At 39.1% G+C, this 26,409-nt stretch overlaps 1 protein-coding gene across 2 annotated transcripts in view; it reads right to left on the minus strand.

Annotated features, from left to right (window-relative positions):
- Window positions 1-11,429: 11,429 nt before the first annotated feature.
- Window positions 11,430-26,409, minus strand: part of GRAMD2B (GRAM domain containing 2B) — a 157,479-nt gene continuing 142,499 nt past the window's right edge. For both annotated transcript variants that reach the window (XM_077138778.1, XM_077138779.1), the window contains 8 exons: window positions 24,526-24,597; window positions 24,348-24,428; window positions 20,992-21,103; window positions 20,320-20,442; window positions 19,693-19,780; window positions 18,655-18,759; window positions 16,066-16,159; window positions 11,430-12,656 (listed from right to left, as the gene is read on the minus strand). In XM_077138778.1, coding sequence (XP_076994893.1) covers window positions 12,615-12,656; window positions 16,066-16,159; window positions 18,655-18,759; window positions 19,693-19,780; window positions 20,320-20,442; window positions 20,992-21,103; window positions 24,348-24,428; window positions 24,526-24,597 — 717 coding nt within the window. In that variant the 3' untranslated portion in view covers window positions 11,430-12,614. The remainder of the gene's footprint in view (window positions 12,657-16,065; window positions 16,160-18,654; window positions 18,760-19,692; window positions 19,781-20,319; window positions 20,443-20,991; window positions 21,104-24,347; window positions 24,429-24,525; window positions 24,598-26,409) is intronic.

A 26,409-nucleotide genomic window follows, 5' to 3' on the forward strand; every position in this document is an offset into this window, starting at 1 on the left:
TGCATGCTTGCTCATGTGAGTAGCTTTCATCCTATGGCAAGTAGTCCTAAATTCCAGGCCTGGGGAAGATTTTTGTTACTTCCTACTGTGGCCCATAGATGTCCAGGCAGGAAGGAAGAGGGTTCATAGTTCCAATCCTCGGGTGGAGGACAGAAGGAGTGGTGAGGTCACAGCCTGGCTAGGGGCCCAAGAATGAGGGAAGAGAAACGCCTGCATTGCTTGGCTTGAATCCAGAGATTATTGGGCATTCTATCACCCTATTACCATATGGGTGGGAGAGGGAAAAGAAAACAAAAAAACATATATGACTAAAGTTATTTGTGTGCAGTTAGCCTAGGGACCATCAGAAGCGGAACAAGCAATATTCTGAGGCTTAATTGTAGTTTTCTAGAGACTGGAGGCTTGCTAACATGCCCAAAATAGGTGCAATGGTGGCAGGATGGAGGGACTCGTGCTTTCCTAGATGACTTGCTCTCTTACTTCCACATATCAGGTTTTGTATAATCAAAGCCATTTCCAGAAAAAAAAACAACACTGAATTTCAGAGAATTTTTAAAAAGTCAAGGAGAACAGATTGCAGAGTTCACCAAGGCATACTGAGATAGTGTCTGTGGGAAACAAGGGTCAGCTTCCCCTCAGCCTTTGCACTACCATATACTGGGATTATTGGTAAGGGGAATGGTGAGTGTGTGTGTGTGTTAGAGAGAGAATGTAAAATTGTTAGAAACGGAGGCATAAGAGGGAGCCAAGAGGTAAAGTGACACATTCAAGTCTCCAGTTTTTCAAATTAGGAAAGGGCTTGGCATCTGGACACAACGAGGAACTGCTGGAGATTCAGTGGTAAAAGATGATTTAATGATTCTGATTTTTATTGAGGGGGTGCAAATAACTGGACCCCCAGTTATCATTATCATCATCATTACCAGGTGCAGTCTTGAAAAAAGAGCATGAGAGGAATATTATATTCCTGAGTTCCTTTTTTTTTCAGAGGATCAGGTCATGATCCAAAATGGCAGCACAGCTATTATTGGCGTGTAGAATTTTGACTTTAAAAAGATGCTTAAGAGAGCAAAATCAGCTCAGATAGCCATAACATGCTAATATCCATGTCCTTTAGATCACAAGAAACAAACAAAGAAAGCATCACCTGAATTTTACTGTTAGGACAAACAATAGGATACATAAATCGAAATAATAACATGCTAGACAACTTACATTTCAGTCAGAAATTCTTCATTCTGACTATGAATTTATGAAATAGGATAAGTTGTAGAAGTCAAGGAAAAGCTACGTTCAAAATGTGTCAAAATTCCAGAAACCTACAACCTCCAGATGGATTCTTAGACTAGATAAGTCCTGAAACCCAAAGGGGCCAGCCTCTCCAAGAACATCAACTAGTTCCATCCCCCATCCCATATTATCAACAGCCCTTTCTTTCCAACATGATGGCAAACTTAAAATGGGCATAACCCAAATACCCCTAAAGACTGGGAGAAAGATCAAAGGAGAAGGTGGATTTTATCCAGGGTATGAAAAGATGAGTAAAATGTGTGAATAAAACATAAATAAATAATAGGAGGGGAGGCAAAGGGTAAAATAAATTGGGTATATGGAAATACCAGTGGTCAATGAGAGGGAGGGGCAAGGGGTATGGGATATATGAGTTTTGTCTTTTTGTTTCTTTTTCTAGCATGATGCAATGTTTTAAAAATGATCATGGTGATGAACACACAACTATGTGATGATATTGTGAGCCATTGATTGTGCACCATTGTATGGAATGCATTGTGAAGATTTATCAATAAAAATAAAAAGAAGGTGGTGTTATAACAGAAAAGATAGGATTTAACAAATAGTATGACTGCTGAATAATTATACTGATATTTCTTTCAGTCTCCAGTATGTTGGAACAAGCTCTAAAATCTGTTCTACAATGAATTGTTACAATGTACTTCTAAATTTATTGCTTTTTTGTGCATATATTTCATAATAAAATGTTTTAAAAAAATGTTTCAAGAACAAGAAATGATATAACAAATGTGACCAAATGCCCTTAAGTTGGTAAGTCTGAGTATCTTGGTGAAAGGGTATGCTGGAGTTATATGTCTAGTTTTGGTACTACTTTTGTGACTTTTCTGTTAAAGTTTGAAGTTATTTATTATTTTTTAAAAATTTTGTACCAGATAAACATTTTTTTTTGCTTTAGTGTCACACATAAGTTAAAGTTTTTTTATCTAATTTTTTTTAATGAAACTGAATGAAAGAAAAACAACCTACACACAGTTGACACTACTAAATGAAACAGATCTAACTAGAAAGCCAAGTAATAAGCTTAGATATTTGAAACGAACTTGGATTAAGATTATGCAACTCCACAAGACACACACATAACTTTGAATTATGGTAATAATACTGTAAACATAAATACAATGAACTGTATTTTTTTGTACAGAGTGATCTTTTAAAAGAGAATAACAGAAAGCTCCAAATAAAGTTTAGAAAAATTTAAGTAGCTGTGGCACTGAATTTTTCTATAAGTACTTTTTTTAAATTATTAAACATAACAACATACAAACACATACATTCTTGCCATATGATCATTCCATTCTACATATATAATCAGTAATTCACAATATCATCACACAGTTGTATATTCATCATCATGATCATTTCTTAGAACATTTGCATCAATTCAGAAAAAGAAATAGAAAGAAAACAGAAAAAAATTCATACATACACCATACCCCTTACCCCTCCCTTTCATTGATAACTAGCATTTCAATCTACTAAATTTATTTTAACATTTGTCCCCCCTATTATTTATTTATTTATTTATTTATTTATTTTATTTTATTTTTTTTTGCTTTATTTAATAGTTGTTTATTTTTTTTTTAATTTTTTTATTGATCAAAAAAAAGAAAAGAAATTAACACAACATTTAGAAATCATTCCATTCTACAAATGCACTCAGTAATTCTTAGTATCATCACATAGATGTATGATCATCATTTCTTAGTACATTTGCATCGATTTAGGAAAAGAACTAGCAAAACAGCAGAAAAAAATATAGAATGTTAATATAGAGAAGAGAATTAAAATAATAATACTAATAATATATATATATATATAAAAAGGAAAAAGAAAAAAACAAAAACAAAAGATACAAACACACAAACAAACAAACAAAAAACCATATTTCAGGTGCAGCTTCATTCAGTGTTCCAACATAGTTACATTACACTTAGGTATTATTGTGCTGTCCATTTTTGAGTTTTTGTATCTAGTCCTGTTGCACAGTCTGTATCCCTTCAGCTCCAATTACCCATTATCTTACCCTGTTTCTAACTCCTGCTGGTCTCTGTTACCAATGATATATTCCAAGCTGATTCTCAAATGTCGGTTCACATCAGTGGGACCTTACAGTATTTGTCCTTTAGTTTTGGGCTAGACTCACTCAGCATAATGTTCTCTAGGTCCATCCATGTTATTACATGCTTCATAAGTTTAGTCTGTCTTAAAGCTGCATAATATTCCATCGTAGGTATATGCCACAGTTTGTTTAGCCACTCGTCTGTTGATGAACATTTTGGCTGTTTCCATCTCTTTGCAATTGTAGATAATGCTGCTATAAACACTGGTGTGCAAATGTCCGTCTGTGTCTTTGCCCTTAAGTCCCTTGAGTAGATACCTAGCTGTGGTATTGCTGGGTCGTAATCCATTCTGCCATTCTATGTCTTTTGATTGGGAAATTCAGTCCATTAACTTTTAGTATTATTACTGTTTGGATAATATTTTCCTCTACCATTTTGGCTTTTGTATTATATATATCATATCTGATTTTCCTTCTTTCTACACTTTACTCCATACCTCTCTCTTCTGTCTTTTCGTATCTGACTCTAGTGCTCCCTTTAGTATTTCTTGCAGAGCTGGTCTCTTGGTCACAAATTCTCTCAGTGACTTTTTGTCTGAGAATGTTTTAATTTCTCCCTCATTTTTGAAGGACAATTTTGCTGGATATAGGAGTCTTGGCTGGCAGTTTTTCTCTTTTAGTAACTTAAATATATCATCCCACTGTCTTCTAGCCTCCATGGTTTCTGCTTGAGAAATCTACACATAGTCTTATTGGGTTTCCCTTGTATGTGATGGATTGTTTTTCTCTTGCTGCTTTCAAGATCCTCTCTTTCTCTTTGACCTCTGACATTCTAACTAGTAAGTGTCTTGGAGAACGCCTATTTGGGTCTATTCTCTTTGGGGTGCGCTGCACTTCTTGGATCTGCAAATTTAGGTCTTTCATAAGAGTTGGGAAATTTTCAGTGATAATTTCTTCCATTAGTTTTCTCCTCCTTTTCCCTTCTCTTCTCCTTCTGGGACACCCACAACACGTATATTTGTGCGCTTCATATTGTCATTCAGTTCCCTGATCCCCTGCTCAAGTTTTTCCATTCTTTTCCCTATAGTTTCTGTTTCTTTTTGGAATTCAGATGTTCCATCCTCCAGTTCACTAATTGTAGCTTCTGTCTCTTTAGATCTACCATTGTAGGTATCCATTGTTTTTTCCATTTTTTCTTCTTTGTCCTTCACTCCCATACGTTCTGTGATTTGTTTTTTCAGATTTTCTATTTCTTCTTTTTGTTCAGCCCATGTCTTCTTCATGTCCTCCCTCAATTTATTGATTTGGTTTTTGAAGAATTTTTCCATTTCTGTTCGTATATTCAGCATTAGTTGTCTCAGCTCCTGTATCTCATTTGAACTATTGGTTTGTTCCTTTGGCTGGGCCATATCTTCAATTTTCCGAGCGTCATCCATTATTTTCTGCTGGTGTCTGGGCATTTGATCAGATTTCCCTGGGTGTGGGACCCAGCTGGTTGAAAGGTTTTTCTGTGAAATCTCTGGGCTCTGTTTTTCTTTTCCTGCCCAGTAGGTGGCGCTCGTGGCGCTCGTCTGTCTGCACGGCAGTCGGCCCGGGAAACCGCGCGTGGAGGGGGTGTCGCCGGCCACCGCGGCTTGGGAGAGTGCCGGTCCTAATTGCCCAGCTGGCCCGAAACGCCAAGCATGACGGGAGGGCCCCGCTATCCAACGTTCCCAGTCAGACCGGGGAGCCACGTGCGTGGAGGGGACCCCAGTCGCCAGCCGCCCCGGCCGGGAAAACGCGCGCCCCTCGGGTAGCTCACCGCAGCAGATTCTCCCTGCCCGTTCAGCTGTTCCAGAATGGGGTACGCTGTCTTTTTGGTCTCTGTCGTGACTCCGGGAGCTGTTTCGTATTGTTTCTGTTTCTTTAGTTGCTTTTCTGGAGGAGGAACTAAGACCCGCGCGTCTTACTAAGCCACCATCTTCTCCGGAAGTAATGTATTTATTTATTTTTAATCCATATGTTTTACTTATCTGTTGATAAGGTAGACAAAAGAAGCATCAGACACAAGGTTTTCACAATCACAGCTACACTGTGAAAGTTGTATCATTATATAATCATTATATAATGTGTAAGGATAACCTCCAGGGTAAGCTCTTGACTCTGTTTGGAATCTCTCAGCCACTGACACTTTGTTTTGTCTCATTTCTCTCTTCCCTCTTTTGGTTGAGAAGGTTTTCTCAGTCCCTTGGTGTTGAGTCCCAGCTCATTCTAGGATTTCTGTCCCACGTTGCCAGGAAGGTCCACACCCCTGGGAGTCATGTCCCATGTAGAGAGGGGGAAGGCAGTGAGTTTGCTTGTCATGTTGGCTGAGAGAGGCCACATCTGAGCAACAGAAGAGGTTCTCGTGGGGATGACTCTTAGGCCTCATTTTAAATAGTCTTAACCTATCCTTTGTGGGATTAAGTTTCATATGAACAAACCCCCAGATTGAGGGCTTGGCCTATTGCTTTGGTTGTCCACACTGCTTGTGAGAATATCAAGAATTCTCCACTGGGGGAAGTTTGGGTTTTCCCCCTTTCTCGCCATTGCCCCAAGGGGGCTTTGCAAATACTTTTGACTCACTGTTCAAATCACTCTGGAATTTATCAGGGCATCTCTCTGGACAAACTTAGAAAATTTCATGCCTTACTCAATGTTCCATGTACTTACAGTGTTCAATTAAGCTGTCCACATAAGTTACATCAGGAAATGCTCTAGTCAAAATATAAATTTTGTACCAAATAAACGTTTTTTGCTTTAGTCTCACACATAAGTTAAAGTTTTAACATATTTATTACCATCTGTTTTCAACACCTTGTAATATTGACATTCCTTTTGTTCTTCCTCATGCAAAAACATTTTTAAATTGTACATTTAGTCACTATCATTATACACTCTAGGCATTCCTAGATTATACCATTTCAGTCTTTATCATCTATTTTTCCTTCTGATTTCATTTGTGCCCCCAGGCCTCCTCTCTCTATCATTCTCACATTCAGCTTCATTCAGTGTACTAACATAATTGTGCTATAATTAGGTAGTATTGTGCTATCTATTTCTGAATTTTTACAATCAGTCCTGTTGCACAATTTGCATCCCTTCAGTTCCAATTGCCCAATATCTACCCTGATTCTATCTCCTGATGACCTCTGTTCTTAACTGAAATTGTCCAATTTCATTCATTAATATTAGTTCATATCAGTGAGAACATACAGTATTTGTCCTTTTGTTTCTGGCTAATCTCACTCAGCACAATGTCCTCAAGATCCATCCATGTTGTTACATACTTCATGACTCTATTCTGTCTTTCAGCTGTGTAATATTCCATCATATGTATATACCACAGCTTATTTATCCACTCATCAGTTGATGGACATTTGGCCATTTCAGTCTCTTAGCAATTGTAAATAATGCTGCTATAAACATTGGTGTGCAAATGTCCATTTGTGTCTTTGTCCTCATGTCCTCTGAGTAGATACCTAGCAATGGTATTGCTGGATCATATGGCAATTCTATACTTAGGTTCCCGAGGAACTGCCACACTGCCTTCCACAGCGGTTGTACCATGTGACATTCCCACCTACAGTGGATGAGTGTGCCTCTTTCTCCACATCCTCTCCAGCACTTGTCATTTTCTGTTTTATTGATAATGGCCGTTCTGGTGGGTGTGAGATGATATCTCATTGTGGTTTTGATTTGCATTTCCCTAATAAGCAGGGAAATTGAGCATCTTTTCACATGCCTTTTAGCCATTTGTATTTCCTCTTCTGAGAAGTGTTTGTTCATGTCTTTTGCCCATTTTGTAATTGTGTTTTCTGTCTTTTTGTTGTTGAGTTGAACAATCTCTTTATATATTCTGGATACTAGACCCTTATCTGATATATCATTTCCAAATATTGTCTCCCATTGTGTAGACTGTCTTTCTACTTTCTTGACATAGTTCTTTGATGCACAAAAGTGTTTAATTTTGAGAAGTTCCCAAATTATCTATTTCTTTCTTCAGTGCTTGTGCTTTGGGTGTAAGATCTAGGAAACTGCCTCCTTTTATGAGATTTATATTTCCCTACATTTTCTCCTAAAAGTTTTATGGTCTTAGATCTGATGTTTAGGTTTTTGATCCATTTTGAGTTAATTTTTGTATAGGATGTGAGATAGGGATCCTCTTTCATTCTTTTGCATATGGATATCCAGTTCTCCAGGCACCATTTATTGAAGAGAGTGCTCTGTCCCAGGTGAGTTGGCTTGACTGCCTTATCAAAGATCAATTTTCCATAGATGAGAGGGTCTATATCTGAACATTCTACTCAATTCCATTGATCAGTATATCTACCTTTATGCCAGTACCAGGCTGTTTTGACCACTGTAGCTTCATAATATGCCTTAAAGTCAGGTAATGTGAGACCTCTGACTTCATTTTTCTTTCTCAGGATATTTTAAACTATTCAGGGCACCCTGCCCTTCCAGATAAATTTGCTTATTGGTTTTTCTATTTCTGAAAAGTAAGTTTTTGGGGTTTTAATTGGTATTGCATTGAATCTATAAATCAATTTAGGTAGAATTGACATCGTAACTGTATTTGGTTTTCCAGTCCATGACCATGGTATGCCCTTCCATTTATTTAGGTCTTCTGTGATTTCTTTTAGCAATTCCTTGTAGTTTACTTTGAATAGGTCTTTTGTATCCCTAGTTAAATTTATTCCTATACATTTTATTCTTTTGGTTGCAATTGTAAATTGATTTTTTTTCTTGGTTTCCCCCTCAGATTGCTGATTACTAGTGCATAGAAACACTACATATTTTTTTTTGCCATTTTTAAAATTTATTTTTTAAACATGATAACATACAAACATGAACATTCTTGCCATATGATCATTCCATTCTTTTTTATTGTTAATATTTTTATTAGTTTTTATAGATAAAACAACATACGAGCACATACATTCCTTTTTTTTTGTATATTCATTATGATCATTTCTTAGGGCATTTGCATCAATTCAGAAAAAGAAATAAAAAGAAAACAGAAACTTGGAATATGTCATTGGTAACAGAGACCAGCAGGAGTTAGAAACAGGGTAAGATAATGGGTAATTGGAGCTGAAGGGATACAGACTGTGCAACAGGACTAGATACAAAAACTCAAAAATGGACAGCACAATAATACCTAATTGTAATGTAATTATCTTAAAACACTGAATGAAGCTGCATCTGAGCTATAGTTTCTTTTTTGTTGTTTGTTTGTTTGTGTCATGTTGTTTTTTTAATTATTATTTTTTTCTCTATATTAACATTCTATATCTTTTTCTGTTGTTTTGCTAGTTCTTTTCCTAAATCGATGCAAATGTACTAAGAAATGATGATCATACATCTATGTGATGATGTTAAGAATTACTGACTGTATATGTAGAATGGAATGATTTCTAAATGTTGTGTTAATTTCTTTTTTTTTCTTTAATTAATAAAAAAAACACAGAAATAAATTCATACATACCATACCTCTTACCCCTCCCACACTGCTAAAGCTCTATCATTATACACTCATCTTCGAGAAACATGGCTACTGGAACACAGCTCTTTATTTTCAGGCACTTGTGCCAGATTTTGACTTGGGAGCCAGTGATGAAAAATAAAACAACAAGCCAACCAACCACCACCACCGTCATGGCCATAGTAGCCATTAAACCCAGGAACAATAGGACTCTTTCTCTGGGAGCCAGTTGTGGTGGTGGTTATAATATAAAGCTCCTGTTACAGAACTAGCAGCAGTGTTATTGCTTTTGGGAGTAGCAGTTAGATGATTCTCTGCTGAGAGCCACTCAAGCTTTCAATTAACTCCTTATCTGATTAAAAAAGGATACTAACTGCTGATTATACAAAATTTGGAAAATACTGAAAAGATCAATGTCTGTGTTTCCATATGTATGTATGGGTACTATGCACATATGCATGGATTTTTTCATAAAACTGGTGCCATACGATATAGATTTGTTTTCTGCCCTTTCAATGCTATATTCTTTTGTATTTTATGCCATTCTTTGACAATATAATTCTGGATAGCAAAATCATTCAACCCTTCTATTATTGAATACTTGGATTCTCTATTATTTTGTTTTCATAAAGCTTTAAAGACTATTTTTGTATATAACTTTTTGACCATATCTCTGATTATTGCTTTACAGAAAATTCCTAGATGGCAGAAAACGAATTGAACCTTTTTTAGGTCTGTCATTCAGTTTTAAAATTACTCTTCAGAGGTGGCTGACCCTTTTTTGAATCTCTACTGGGCTTTGAATGTAAAGCACTGACAGAGAACTTTTAAAAAATGGAATGTCAGACATGAAAACATGTTTTAAAAATAACATGTTCTTTTGAAACAGGATGTGCTACCAGTTATGAGACTACAACTGGCTTGACATAGCCTATGTGCTTCAGAGACATTATCGCATTTAATCCTCACAATGGACCTTTCTGTAGGCACTTTTATCTTTGCCAATAAAACAGGGTAAAATGGGCTCTCTGCTCCTCCCTGCTCGTGGTAGCCTCATCTTTGTGTGCAGTGCCAGCTTCTCTGAGCCAGGATGCGGAAGGTCGGAAGAAATGGATGTGGCTATATAGGGTACCTGGTCACCACAGCTGCTGCAAATTCAGGAAAAGAGCAGGTTGTTGCCATCAGTGACCCCATCACTGACCTCAACTACATGATCTACATGTTCCAGTGTGACTCCACCCATGGCAAGTTCAAAGGCACCTCAAGGCTGACAGCAGGAAGCTTGTTGTCAGCGGGAATCCCATTACTATTTCCCAGGAGCGAGATCCCACCAACATCAGCTGGGGTGAAGCTGGTGCTGAGTATGTTGTGGAGCCCACTTGTGTCCTCACAACCAGGGCGAGGGCTGGGGCTCACCTGAAGGGGGGCATCAAGAGTCATCACCTCTGCCCCTTCGGCCAATGCCCCATGTCTGTGATGGGCGTGGACCATGAGAGGTACGACAGCTCCTTCAAGATCGTCAGCAGTGCTTCCCACACCCTAACTGCCTGGCTCCCCGGCCAAGATCATCCAGGACAACTGTGACCTCATGACGGAACTCATGATCACTATTTATGCCATCACTGCCACCCTGAGGACTGTGGATGGCCCCTCTGGGAAAATGTGGTGTGACGGCCATGGGGCTGCCTAAAATTTCAGCCCTGCCTCTGCCGGCACTGCCAAGGCAGTGGGCAAGGTCACCCCAAAGCCAAGCGGGAAGTTCACTGGTCTGCCTTCCACATCCCCACCCCTAGTGTGTCCAGTATGGATCTGACTTGCTTGCTGGAGAGAGCGGCCAAGCACAAGGACATCAAGGTGGTGAAGCAGGCATCAGAGACTTCCCTAGAGGGCATCATGGGCTACACTGAAGACCGGGTTGTCTCCTGCGACTTTAACAGTGACACCCTCTCTTCCACTTCTGATGCTGGGGCTGGCACTGCCCTCAAAGACCACTTCGTTAAGCCCATTTCCTGATGTGAATCTGGCTACAGCCACAGGGTGGTGGGTCTTATGGTCTACGTGGCCTCCAGGGAGTAAGAGCCCTAGACTACCAGCCCCAGCAACAGTGTGAGAGGAAGACAGTCTGCCAGCTGCTGGGAGTCCCGGCCCCAACTCGACCCCCCAGTACTGAGACTCATTCATCCTCCACAGCTTCTACCCCAGGCCTGAGGAAGGGGAGGGGCTGAGAGCCCTGCCTTGTCAAGTACCTTCAATTAAGTACACCCAGCCAAAAAAGGAAAAAAAATAAAAAATAAAAAGGGATAAAATGCCCAATTATCCTGCCTACATTCACACAGCTCAGGGATCTAGGAATTAAACACTGGCTTTCTGACTGCAAAGTTAACTTTCTTCCTGCTACCGTTCTAATTTAAGAACTTAAATAATTTTGCATTTTGAAATGAATACATGGCAGGAAAGAAGTATGCAGTGAGTTGGAAGTAGTAGAGAGGAGGTGGAAAAACTGTTATAAAGCATATTGTCTTAATTAAAAGAATTCAATTGATAAAAACAGTGTTAGCATGGCATTTTAACCAATGAGCATTTATTAAAAGCCAGTGGTGCACCAGGCACAGTTCCTGCCCAGTAGGCTAGTAAATACAAATGATGTAACCAATTCACTTATTAGCTTATCTGATTAAACAAAATACATTTCATAGAAATGATTATAAAATGCATTGCAGATGGAAACAGATTATTTTTCATACTTACAGATCTTATGGTACCCTACCTAATTATTAATGAAAACCAACCAACCCATATGGTAAATAGAAGTTAACAAACCACCAAGTTATTTCTTTATTTTAGGCAGGGAAGGAGAAACACCTGCTGCATTCATGCTGAAATGGATTTCAACATTCAATATAGACATCCTTTTTCAAAACTGCTAATGTAGTTCACCTACAATCTTGAACTCTGTATTTTTCATCTTGTATTAAATCACTGTTATATTTTGGGGTTTAAAGATTAGTTTTGGTTTCAAAGTAAGTTTAATTTAGTACTTTAGTCCATGCCTCACAGATTCTTGACCTCGGACAGGCGAGATTGCTCCATTAGGCAGCAGTCATGGGAACAAAGCAAAAATACTCTTGCCAATACTGAACTGAGAAGTTAAGATATATGAGTGATTGAAACCAGAATGTAACTAACAGAAGGAAAAAAAGACAAACACAATGTGGGTATTATTTGAAGCAAGCCTAACCATTAGAGGTATGCATTAGCTTTTCTGGAGAACCATAGCTAATTCTTTAAAGGATCATATCAGGAAAATGGGCATATGACATATCCCTTAGTTTGAAGGCTGGTTATAGGGTTTGTGTAAAGGAAAGCAAAAGAGGGTGGGAAAGACTGACTCGGCATGGGGTGGAGTGTGTTTGATGACACTTTCTTGGTAGCTGCTGAACCACAATCAACCAAGAGTGTCTACTGGGCCCTTCCCGGAAACCTCCAGAAATGGGTCTGTATTCTTTGAGAGCAGCAGTGAACTTCCTCAGAGAGTCAAGGTCAATCTGTATTGCACAAGAACCAAAAGTACTGCCTTTCCCCCCGCCTTCCTGAGCTGGAGACCTCCAAGAGCAAACGCAGCTTTGGATTTCATCACTCATTTCACCGACCAGCAGGGAGCTGCCGTCAGAACCGCTCGGGCAGCACCTTCTTCAAAGGGAAGCATGAGGTATCACGTTGGCCGAAAAACCAGGTCAGTCAGTCACCGTTCTCAAGCAGCTTTTGTAAGTTGTTTTGTATCTTGAAATAATAAAAGAGAAGCTCCTATTATCAAATGGTACGGGGTAATGTGCAATGCTTGCAATTGTGTATAAAAAGCCACACAAGTTAAATTTAGATGAGGCAAAAGTAAGTGCTTCTTTATCGGCTAGGACTCTGACAATCCCCTTTAAAATTAAAAGAGCAGGCGGGCCACAGTGGCTCAGCAGGCAGAGTTCTCACCTGCCATGTGGGATACCCAGGTTCATTTCCTGGTGCCTGCCCATGCAAACAAACAAACAGAGTTGTTTAAAATTAAAAGAGAAAGGGCTGAGAAAAAAGAGTGGTCCAAAGATGAAAATATCAGTAGAGAAACGAGATTGAAGAAAAAGAACAAAGATTGGCAAAATACAGATGTGACCCACAGACATTCAGAGACAAAATAGAATGTTGGTCTTTACAGAGCCCATGAGATGGTTTTAATTAGGAAACCAACACATGATCATGTCTAACAACCCTTCCAGGTATTTCTCCATCAGATGATGAACTTCACAGGGACAGAGATCATGTCATCCTTTGGATCTCAAGAACAGAGCCCGGTGTTGGGCATTTCAAATGTGCTCAATGTTTGTTTTCATTGAACTTGAAAGAATTCCAAGCAAAGAATTCTCAGCAATCATTACTGTGATGGGATTAGGGACCCCTACTGGATTCCTAACAAGTGGAATACACTCTTCTCTTGCAGGGACAGTTCCAATGTCCACGGCACACATGTGGTGAGGAACCAAGGGCTCTCGCATTTATGTGTGTGCTTGCCTTAACTGCACACCACCACCCAGGGGAAGGTTTGACACAGGAGAACCAAGGCCAGGGAGGCTTTGCAGAGTAACTGGTTACACAGGTAGGTAGTGGCAGAGCAGCAGTATGAACAAGTGTCTGACTCCAAACTCTTTGCTCTACAATAGTCTCACCATTAATGCCATTTCCTGTACTAAGGAAACAATTCTTTAGCTCTTCCCCCATAAAAGGCACCGTCCTCCCCCCACTCCCATTTTTTGCAAATTGCTCAGGACCAAGGATAAGTGAGAAACAGGAGTGGGCAGGTAGAAAAAAAGGAAATAAAAGACTAATATCGGGTTGGCAATGGTGACTCAGTGGCAGAGTTCTTGCCTGCCATGCTGGAGACCCTGGTTCAATTCCCAGTGCCTGCCCATGCAAAGCAAAACAAACAAAAAGACTAATTTCAAAAATATACAAAACACACCTATAAGGACAAAATACCCAAAAGTAAAATAAAGGATGTAAATTGGCAATCTACAAAGGAAAACCCAAATGTACAAGAAGATGTTCAACTTCAGTAGTAATCAGGAAAATGTAAATAAAAACTATCATGCTATCCTAATCCACGACTGTTCAATCGGCCCTGATGGACCTGAATTAACTGGGATGGTACCCCTTCCACTGCTGACGGAAACAGAAAAGCCAGAGTCATTTGAAGACAGACTTCAAAGGACTTATCAACTAATCAGCCAACTGGTGGCAGGTGAAAAACAGGGAGACGTTAAAAATTATTCTTAGATTTCCAATGAGGATGATCAGAAGGGCAGTGATGCCACCAATAGAAAGAAACAGGGAAGTGAGAAGCAGGGAAAGATCTTGAGGTTTAGATATACTGTGCCCTGAAGGAGAAGAGAAAGGAATTGCTGGTATTGAGTAAAAGGAACATGAGAAGTGAGACATGTCTCAGACTTCTGCGCAGTACGTAGCGGCAATTTAACTGTGAGGCTACTATCCAGTTGCTTCCAAGTAGGGGTACGCCAATGAAAAAGATCGTGGTGTGGTCTGGTTGTCATGCTTAGAAGCTATTGTGTATGTGTGCAACTTATAACTTTTTAGGACGCCACATGTGCATTTTGACCCCAAATGCTCTTTTTTCTGATTCTGCTTTGGGACTAAGGTGACCTCTGTCAGTACGTTTGTCTCCCTTGAGCAACAGCTGGCCTCTGTCTGAAGCTGTGCCCCAGACACAGCCAGCTGTCCGCCTGCTGTGAATAAGCCCTGCTGTTTTCTGTTCTGTAATTACAGAATGTGGTATCCTAGCCAGGCTCGGCAGGAGCGTGAGAAGAAATGTAAAGGAAGGCACCAGGAGCCTGTGTGATTCCGACCCAAAGAACACCATTTGTGTGTCAGAGTGAACACATCTGAAAAGTAATATGACCCTTTTTCTAGGCCTGCATGAAAGCCAAACATTTGTAAGCTTGTAATTAAGAAACAAATAATTTATCTTCAATTCTCAGAACCTATTATTTCAGAAAGGAAAAAACAAAATCTGGTATTTAACCCGTTCCTTCCCTAGGCTGATTTTAGATTTAAAAAAGAAAAATTTTCCAAGTCTGCCCATAGATACAATGATTCAATATGAATTAACTGCCACGATTTGGCTTAGAAACGAAATTTGGAAACTCCTTTGCTCTCGATATTTTAGTTGCTGAATGCTAGATAACATTTAGTAAGGCGAAACAAAGGTGATATTTCTTGTTTGTACTTTGTATTTCTCCCACAACTGCACTGCCACAAACGACTGGGCATTGTGGCAGCAGTTCTAAATGAACACTCGCGTTTTCACTCAGCACCTTCCTGAAAGCGCAGGGTAAAAATAACATAGTCGTCAAATGGGAAGGGATAGAAAAGTTCAAAGGAGAAGAGAGTAAGAAACGTTACTCAGGTCTGACTTTTGGGATAATTCTAGCTTACTAATCTTCTTTTCCTTGTCCAGCCTCCTCTTGACATCTAAGAATGCCACAAGCATAAGGACATGTTCCAAAGTTGCTCTGTAGGAAATCTTTAGAGGTAAAGGTACATCAGGGGCCTTATGTAACAGAGCCAAAGACTGGATTCTGAGAAACAGTTCAGCTGACGGGGCTTCCATACACACCTTTGGATCTAAGACCAGTTCAAATTCTAGGACTGCCAACTCTCGGGTGTCATTGTGAGCAAACTAAATTTGAAACTCTGAGGTTTCCTCTGTCAAACAGGGACAATTTCACCCATGTCCCAGAGTTAGGGTAAAGAGTGAATGTCATAGTTTTATGTATGGTAAAAATCAGCTTGGGTTGAGCTGGGGTGCCTCTCAGGTCAGGGCCAGGGGTCTCTGGTTCACTCCCTACTGTCTCCTGACGCTGAGTTCCAGTGGCAGCAGTCCCCACGGTACACAGACATATTTCTAACTGAGGGAGAAAAACAAATGACAGACCAATAAGACCATGTAGTTCAAGGAAAATGAGCTTGGACGCTATTTCTTTGTGGAAAGAGAAAATCGGTGTATACATTTACTCTGCACCTCCCTGGCTTGGTTTGGACGTTTAGAGCACCTTCCTGCACAGGGAACCCGACTTATGGCAATTGCAGGCGCCACCGCGACTGTCCCATACCCAGGAAAGGGAATGGTCACCTTTTCCAATTTCATTATGTTAACTGTAAGCTCTTGGCACAGGACCTCCACATTTAACTGTACTTGTGACCCCAGGGTGGATCCAGCGGCCTGTCTGTAAGAACAAAGAGAGAAGTTATTATGGGCAGGGGTGACAAAGGCAGAGGTAGAATTAACACATTTAAATCTATTTGAACAGAAATAACAGAAGAGAGTGAGCATTTCACCGGCTAACCTCAGAAAGGTGCTGCAGTAATTCTCATACTCCATATGAGCTGTTTGAGACCTTTTTTTAAGAAATGTTTTTATTGAGAAATACCTGCCCTATCAGTCCAACCGTATTATACAATCAGTGGCTCACAGTGTCATCACATAGTTGTGTATGCATTCCTCATTATGATCATTTTAGAACATGTGCATCACTTATAAAAAAGAAATAAAAAGAAAAAAAAAGGAAAAAAGAACTCATACCCCTTATCCCTTCTCATGGACCCCCAATATTTCAAGCTACCCAATTTTAACCCCTTATCTCCCCCTATTGTTTATTTTTTATGTTTAGTGGACCTTTCATTTCTTTGTTGTCATTAGAGGAAAGTTAAGTTTCCTTAGTTTCAATGTATAACGTAATATCTAATCATATATTTATAATGTACATTCCTAAAGTCAGGCCATGCCTTTATCAGCTTAATCATGTGGTATATACTTTTTTAAATATTTTCTAGGTTTGCCTGGAGTAATAGATCATATAATCATCAAAATAACAAACAAAATTCTAATGATGAGTGTTCTGCTCCTTGAATATTTTTGCCTTCTCTCACCAAGGTTGTTTTTTGCTTTAGATTTTTTTTTCTTTAAGTTGTGGGTTTACAGAACAGTCACGCATAAAATACAGGATTTTCAAACACCATCCCACCATGAACATCTTGCATTGGCATGGGACATTTGTTGCAATTGTTGATAGCACGTTTTTGTAGCTGTACTATTAATTTAAGCCCATGGCTTAGTGTAGGGTTCACTATGTAGTGCAGTCCCATAGATTTTTTTATTTTTTAATTTTTATTCTGCTACCTTATATGCAATCTAATGTTATGGAGGACAATTCTTAAAAGTGCAGCTGGAAATCTCAAGTTTTTGTAGTTAAAGTAGATGTGTTGGTGACTGGGTTTCCAAACAAAAACCAGACAATTATTTTCAAGCACGTTGTTTCTTAAACCCCTTTATTAGCCCCTAATGTCTTCTTTATCCCACGATAGCATAAGTTTGCAAGAGTTATTGTTCCTTTCAGTCACAGACAGATTTTTATGGGTGAGGGAGACATTTACACTAGAACTTTCAGAATGATTAGCAATGTTTTGTCCTAGTTAATCAAATTTCTATTGAAGTGTGAGATTTTTGTAGTTCCTACTTTGAGATTTGCCCTACAAATGTAATTGCCTTTGCCTTGCAACTTAGCAGATGCATTCACTCTTTACTATTTGACTATTTATGGCATGCCTTTTACTGTGGGGGCCACTGGGAATCCTGTACCAGCTAAAACCGTAGGAAATTTGGAGATGAATGTATATTTTCCTGTAGGCTTTAGGCATTTATCAGATTTTCATACTGAGGTGAAGAACCATGGATCCATACCTTCTCTATATTTCTTGTTGGTAATTTAATTTTAGCTGTTAAGTGTTTAGATGGCAGTGCCATCTAAAATAATTAATTATAGATAGGGCCCATTTCTGAGATACAGGCACTTGGCTAATTAAGAAAGTAATCAGACTTTTTCTATTTACTAGTAATAAAACAAATAGTGCTGTCTTTACCCTTAATCCATATAATAAAAATTTGGACCACATAAAGAAAACCATATCTAAATTCTTCCTTTTTAAGATGAGGGATCAGAGCAGTCCCCCAGTGAACTGATTTAACAACTTGGGATTCTGAGCAGCAGCTATGCTCTCACCCCTGGGTTAGGAATCTTGGAGAAAGCAACCCCACTGAGGAATCTACAGTCTATAGGTTGGTTACTTAGCAAAGTTACATAACAAAGTTGGTACAATGCATGGGTTCAAGAGGATGGCTCTTAAGTAACTGAAGAATTAGACTGCACATGTGAATTTATGCCTGAGCAACTCAGATGAATGATCTTGGAAGAAATAAGGTCCTAGAAAAGCTCAGGTCCTGTACAAGTAGTTCATTACTACAGGACCCAGTAAATTTGAATATATATATATATTTATGTTTTGGGGGTGCGTGGTCTGGGAATTGAACCTGGTCTCCCGCATGGAAGGCGGGAATTCTAATCACTGAACCACCCGTGCACTCTTGCATATTTTAATAAATAGGCCAAGGTCACAGCTGACGCTTGGGGTAATGGAGCAAGACAATGTAAAATTAGCTTGTTTCTTGCATATCACTGGCAACACTATAAGCAACTCAAAAATAGTGCAGGGTCGGGCAGTTCATTTCTAGGACACTCCCACCTCTTTCCTCTCACATACACACTTAACAAAATGCCTCATACAGAATGCATCCTCGGTGTTTGCCAAGGAGGATGCTGAACTTGGGTCAAACATAGTAACATGAGCAGGAAACCAGTGATAGCACTGGAGGGTATTGTCTTACTCAGAACTGTGGGTGTCCACAATGGAGGTTAACGATCCCAGCTGCTCCTCCAGAGTATTAATTCTATACCTCATGTAGAATGTGGAGATGACCAGTGCACAGACGCTGGAAGAGGTGAAAAAGCAACTATCAACAGGTGAATGGCCAGGACCTGAGGTTCATGAAATGATAGATGCAGAGCCAAAACTGCACGTTTGAGGCAAGGCCTGTTCCAAAATAACTCAATGATGAGATTTAAAGAGGGCTTTTTCCAACAGGCTGCTGCTTGTCCCCTTGTAGCTTCAGAGCTACAAAGGGACTTACAACCCTCTAGCCCAAATTCTCTATATTATAAACAATGGCCATTCTAACATGATTGTTCAAGGCAGAACCAAGTTGGATTACCCAAGTCAGCATGCCTCTCCCATGTGCTGCCGGCTCCTTCACTGGGGGCATGCTCAGTAAGGGCCCAGACTTGCTCCCAGGGACTCACAAATTCCCTGCTGTATTGGGAAACCAAACTGGGCATATGGCTCCTTGGTTGCGTGGAGCGGATTAGAACGGGGGCAGGCCATTTTCAAAAGAACAACTGGTATTTGACCGGAAGCTGATGGGGTGGGGGTGGGGTGGAGTTAAAAAAGTCAATTCCGAAGTATTAAGGAAAGGGCAGGACACTTCAAAAGCTGTTTTGGCTTCTATTTGGAGGACATGGGATAGACGGAAAAATAAACTAAAGAAACACAAAATGCTTCAAAATTCACAGAACAATTTCACAACTAATATTATGGACTCACAACCTAGTCCTCTGCTTGATTTGAAATAATCATCTTCCTTTTCCTTTCCCTTTCTCACTATTTCCTTAGATAACAGGAAGATGAATATAAAAATAAGTATCCAAGCATAAGGAAAAAAAATGTACAAGTAGGAGAAAAAAATGATGAAAGAAAATAGATTAGTGACCACGGAGATTTACAATTGCTCTTGGCAATATGAAGAGCTCATTTCTTTAGAGAACTGAATCATGTTCTTAAGTCACAAACAGTACGTTTATTTACTTACACAATTGCATAGAATATAAGGATGTGCTGGAGAGTTGGACATTTCTGAGACTTTACTTTGTGTAAGATTCCAATGGTTTCTGACTGACCTGTTGGGTGTAAAACAAAAAGGAACAGTTTAAAAATCACAACACACCTATTTCATCTGGCTATATTCCCTTTGGGGAAGAGGCACTGGGGAGAGAGAATGACTCCCAGATAATGCAAACCAGAGAAAATACTAAGGGAAGCCTTCCAATTCCCACTTTCTCCAGTGGTTCCTTGTGGAGCCTGTCTCTGTGGGAAGCATCGTGTCGGAGGCCATGGTGCATTTTATAGACACCATCCTGGCTCTCACATCAGTACCACTGGAAGCAAGTTATCAGAATAATCGGAAAATATTAGATAATTGATGAATCTGAGTTTTACAAGTAATGTTTGACTCCTAAGTTCAAAGTATTCAGAATAGTGAAGTGGCCTCCATGGAGGTGATTCACCTTTGTGCGCCTCAAAGCAAGGCCCAGTGCTGGGAACCTTCTGGGGAATAAATAAACGCATCAAACACACAAAGACCCACAATGGGAAGGGAGGGCAGGGAATAGAAAAGGCAGTAAGTCTCAAGCAGAAATAAAAAGAGTTAGTTCTTTACCGTGTGCAGGGAGGCTCTTGGCTTTTCCTTCGGGCACTCTGCTCACCTGGGCATCTGCCCGAGCTGGTTTAGTGTCTCCCTTGGAGACATTCAAAACTGGGTGGGAGTCTGCCACGTGGAAATCTATCAAGCCAAAACAGGGCAGGGTGATTTTCTCCCCAGGGTGACCAGAAAGCAAATCAGCCTCCTGACATGCATAATAGCCAAGGCTATAAATGGATCTCCTCACAAGTTGGTGGAGGCAGCTACAGGTTGAAATCCGATGCTCAAGCAAATAAGAAATAAAATAAGGGCCATCTGTCACCCCACTGGTTCACAGGGACAATTCAGCTATCGCAATTAATGATTACTGAAATAAGGTTACTTATTGAATATACATTATTCAATAAGTATAATGAATACTGAAAGAAAATGCTATTTCTCTCTCTCAATCACCCTAGTAATGTGTCAATTTAAGAGTCATTTGTTAAATGTATATACAGGTGAGATGGATTTTTACCACAGAGGCCATTCTTTTCCCTCAAATTTTCAGGTTACCCACTCAGATTCCCTTCTCAATTGTTAACTAGGAGGATAAGGTGACTTCTTTTGCTTTTTTCTTTTTTTAAGGGAGTGGAATGGAGACGTTTTGTGGAAAATTAATTTCTAAGCAAAATATAAAGATTTTCAGACCTCGAGAGTTCTCAGATTCGGGAGTCTGAGAACCAGAACTGCTGTATCCTTCCATGTCTTGCCTTCTTTCTCGGACCACTCCATCCAGATCTGAGAATTCATCATTAAAATCCTGATGGGAAATAATGAAATGAAGAGACACCAAGTTTTCCCTTATTAAGCAGGCAAGCCCTTGTTTTCCTCAGCCTTTTCACGTAAGTACAATCTATAAAATGTGCGAAAGAACAAAGGATTACCCGACCGTACTGGGATTTTCCTAACACATCACCAAGTATCCAGTTATTGAAACAGCTTTTCTGGGCAGTAGAATTCTGTCAACAAACAGTGGCCAACTTGTTTGAAACAACAAACGTCTAGAAGAAATCTGGAAGGCTGATGATTCCAAAGCTTCTAGTGAAAGGCTCAAGTCTCATTAGCACTTTGTAGTGAGAAATACTGACTGCTATAGGCAATATGCAAGCTTGAATATGTAGACAGAGAGAAAGAAATTCTGAAATAATAGCTTAAAAAGGGTATTAGAAACGGATGAGGGAATTGGCTTCAGAAAATTAGACCCTGAAAGGAAAGGTGTAGCTTTTTTTCTTCCTTCAATGAAATCAACAAAAAGTAAAATAAGGTCAGTGATCCAACATTTAAATTACAGAAGGATGAAGGGGAGTAAGGGAACAAGCAGGGATGTTTCAATTTGTATGCCACTGGTTCCCTGAGAAGTGCTTAAGAACTGAAGAAACAAGGGCTGTCATTGAAATGTCCTGGTGAAGGTACAATTAGATCGAGCTTTTAACAATTCATTAACTGCCAAATGAAGAGGAGAGTCATCTTGTAAGAAAACTGTTTATCTTTTAACTTGAACTAGCTGACTTTTGGTCATCTAAGATTATTTACTTATTCAGATAAAATACACTGAAGTTCTATGCCATAAAATTAATTTGAACCTAATTTTTTGAAGAAGATGAGCCATGATTACCTACATATTTGTAGAAAAAAAAATAGGGGGATATAATGTACAGATCAATATTAGAAGGGAGAGTTTTCTTCTAAATAAAAGGCCTTGGTAAGCCAATTTTCCATGTTTTTTTTAACAACAAGCATTCTGTAATTCAATAGCATATTTCCCACTAGCTTAAAATAGAGCAGTTTGGCTGGAAAAAATGTATAGGAGAAGGAAATATGAAACATTAAAGATTTTTACATTTAATGGAAAATTAAAGATGGAAAAATTAAAGATTTTTCCATTTAATTCCATTAAATGAGTTCCTGAAAGCCCATCACGTATCGGGGAGTACACATAGCTCCTTACGTACATTATAGCATTTAATCTTCACAGCCACACAGTTAAAGAGCTTGCCTGTTGACATAGCTCATCTGGGTGGAGCCTAGATTTGAAGCCAGGTTTGTTGGATTCCAAATCACATGTATTTAACTCCTTATTGTACAGCTTCCCAGCTGCCTTTTTTTTTTAAAGGTAGATGTCTCTTTAAATTGAGATAAAATGTACATACTGTAAAATTCACCATTTTCAAGTATACAATTCAGTGGTTTTTACTATATTCACAATGTTATACAACCATCACCACTGTACATTCCAGAATATTTCAATTACCCTCAAAAGAAAACCCTTATTCATCAGCAGTCACTCCCAATTTCTTTCTCCTCCAGCCCCTGGCACCACTAATCAATTTCCTGTCTCTACAGATTTACATATTTGGGACATTTCATATAAATGGAATCATACAACATGCGGTTTTTGTGACTGGCTTCTTTCAGTTAGTAAAGTATTTTCAAGTTTATTTATGATGTAGCATATATCAGTATATTATTCCTTTTCATCGTTGAATAATCTATTGTGTGGTTACACACATTTTGTTTACTTATTCACCAGGTTAATGATAGTTGGACTGTTTAGATTTCTTTCTTTCTTTTAGTAATGCTACAGTGAATATTCTTGTAAAATTTATGCATGAACGTACGCATGGTGGTTTGGAGCTATGTACCTCAGAAAAACATGTTCTTAAACTTAATCCATTCCTGTGGGTGTGAGCCCATTGTAAGCAGGACATTTTTAAAAAAGTATTTTCATTGAGAAATCTTCACATACATACACATTTCATACATGATGTACAATCAGTGCTCACAGTATCATCACATAGCTGTGTAGTCAACACCATAATCCTTTTTAGAATATTTGTATCACTCCAGAAAAAGAAATAAAAAGAAAAACCTCATACATTCCGTGCCCATTACCCCATCCCTCTCATTGACCACTAGTATTTCAATCAACCCAAATTGTTTTTTATACCTTATTCTTCCTTATTATTTACCTATTTATTTTTCCATTTTAAAATTTTTACTCATCTGCCCATATCCTGGAAAAAAGAAGCATCAGACACAAGGTTTTCTCAATCACACAGTCACACTATAAAAGCTATACCAGTTACACAATCTTCTTCAAGAATTATGGCTACTGGAACACAGCTCAACTGTTTCAGGTACTTCCCTCCAGCCACTCCAATATGCCATAAACTAAAAAGGGATATCTATATAATGCATAAGAATAACCTCCAGAATAACCTCTCAGCCCCTGAAAATGTATCTCGTCTCATTTCTCCCCCCTCTTCTGGCTAAGAAGACTTTCTCAGTGCTGTGAAGTCTGGCCCCAGCTTATCCTGGACATCCTGTCCCACGCCACCAGGGAGATTTGTGGCTCTGGGAGGCATGTCCCACATAGGGCGGAGGGCAGTGAATTTACCTGCCTCGTTGGCTTAGAGAGAGAGGCCACATCTGAGCAACTAAGAGGTTCTCTGGGGGTGACAACCAATAATGCCTAAGAGTCACCCCTAGGGAGCATCTTTTGCTGCAAGAAGGACTTTTTGATGAGGTTACTTCAGTTAAAGGGTGGCCAGTCAGGACGGGCCTTAATCCTGCTACTAGAGTCCTTTACAGTTTGCACTAGCCCAGTGCCTTAACATGGAAGACATTCAACCACTGGTGGGATGCCTGACCCCAAACAGATTGGTGAATCCCTCTAAAACAACACTGACAAGCAAACAGGGCAAGTCAGGGACACCTTTGATGACTAGCAACTTGCCAAGACAGGCCACTGTCATGCTTCTTTTCTTTTGCAGGACAACCCTTCAAAGACATAGAAAAAGTTTATGGCCTTCTAGGGTCCCCTTTTCTTTTTTTTTTTTACTGAAATGCCTTTCTTCAAACATTCAAAATGTTTCTTCAGCTCTGCCTCAAATATTATGATCCTAAATTCCTCCTGCATCCCTGGTCACAGTACATAAAAAGAAGACAAATTGTGGGACACATTCCCTTTCTTTGGTGTTTAGCTAGTTATACTGGCAACTCACCAGAGGAAGAGATGAAGGACAATCTGCCCGGAAACTGTTTTCAGCAGAAGATGGATTAGGACTGTTGCCAACGCTTGTATTCTGAAATTAATGAAAAAAAGAAAAAACAGATCAACTGCTAAACCATAAAAAATACAGAAGAGAGACAGTAACTAAGGCTTGGGGAGGTCACACTCACATCTAAGTGTCCACACACAGACTTTAGTAGCTTGTAAGTTGAATCTCTGGAGAGTAGGGAGACAAATATGTACTGAAAAACAAACAAAATATTTGTTTACAGATTCTGCCTGACTAGAAGAGTTCAGAAACTATATATGTATTTTTCATTTTCAAATGATGTAAATCATTTTCTGGGTCTATATTTTCATTCCTCTTAATCCAACACTCAAGTTTTATTCCATTCCTGGAATAAAGCAAATATACTTCTTCACATTGTCCATAAAACCCCCAAATTCAATATAAGCAATAAAGAAATATAGGGCAAAGGAAGTTTCCAATATTCTGACATTAGTGCCCCAAACAAGCACAGACAGGAAAAAGGACTGGGCATGAAAAGATACTTGCGAGAAACCTTAAAGTTTCTCCCCATTGTCCCCTACTTCTTTTTTAAAGGTATTTAACAATTCCCAAGGGCCCACTTTCTCTGTTCTGACCTAGATTTCCACTGAACATTTCCCAGTGGCTCTAATAAAGCTCGTTCTTTTCCAAGCAACTTCCAGATACTTTATTGCTCATATATGGAGATTTTCTAGTAGATGCTTATAAATAAGCTATGGGAAATGAGTAAAATCAGAGCTAGACACATAATTTGGAGACTCATGACATAAGGAAAAATGATTCTACCATAAACAAGATTCATTTGTCTTAGGGAAGCTTAGAAAATATGAGTTCAGAAAATAGAGAAATCATTCTTTCTCAATCTAGTTGAGCCATACTCTTTTCAGACCTTTCCCTAAGTTTGTGATTATCACTCTCATTCACCAGTGAGAAAGCTAGATTGTATTAAGCAAGTATTGTATTCCAAAGTTATTAACATGTGTTCTGGCTCTGCACAGAATTGATTGCAAATTTTGGCTCTGACATTTACTAACTTGGTGATGTGGGGCAAAGTGTTTGCCCACTTTTAGCTTCAGTTTTCTTAGCAATACTTTTCTCTCCTAGTGTATAGAATAAATATGAAAATATAAGTAAAGCGTTTAGCTAGTACCTAGCAAGGAGTAAGGGTTCAATGCTTGTTAGCTGGTGTTAAAAAAACAAACTGCAAAATACATATTAATACATTTCCTAGCTCATTGCTTCTTTTTCCCTTCCTTTTCCATCCTTTCCTTCAGAAATGATCCATTTCTTAGAAATACAGTTAGAAGTGGATTACTGTAGCTTTTATGTTTTCATAGAGATAGTAAGTAAAATATATTTTTAAAAAATCAAGTGAAAAATTAGCAACCTAAATTAATTCACACTCCCTTGCCACGCTAAAACAAGTACTTTTCTCAATGCAATTTACTTCTGGTTGGCCATGTTTGGAGTAGCTCCAGAATTTCCACATGGAAAAGAGCTGATGCAACCCAATAGCAAAGAAGGACGAGAAACAGACCCCGCAGGTGCAACTGCAGAGCAAGCACACGCTTTACACATCTGGGACGGCTTTGGGCAGACTGGTCACATCCACCCAGGGGCTTTTCAGAATTATCCTGCTTCATACTGGCAACAAGGTGATGGTTTGCTGTTTTTAATATTAAAGGAACTGGATATGTCCATTTAGCCTGACCAAACGTGTTAGGGAAGGGGAAGTTGGAAACGAATAATTGTTTTTGACCTTGGGCAGGCAAGTATAATTAAGTCAGCAGGAAATTCCAAACTGGCAACAGTGAAATTTGAACAAATCTCCTTGTAAGGGGAAGCATTACCTACATCTCTAAAGGCTCTGTATGCTTTTTAAAATTAGTCTCAGAGTATCTCCTGATGCGCCACATGAGATGATGCTATTTAAGGTCGTATTTGTGGTTCAGGGTCCCAGTCGTTGACACCCAGCCCCTGGGTGAACAGAGCACGGAGCAGGGAA

The sequence above is a fragment of the Tamandua tetradactyla genome, chromosome 21 (assembly GCF_023851605.1).
Source record: "Tamandua tetradactyla isolate mTamTet1 chromosome 21, mTamTet1.pri, whole genome shotgun sequence".
Lineage (NCBI taxonomy): Eukaryota > Metazoa > Chordata > Mammalia > Pilosa > Myrmecophagidae > Tamandua > Tamandua tetradactyla.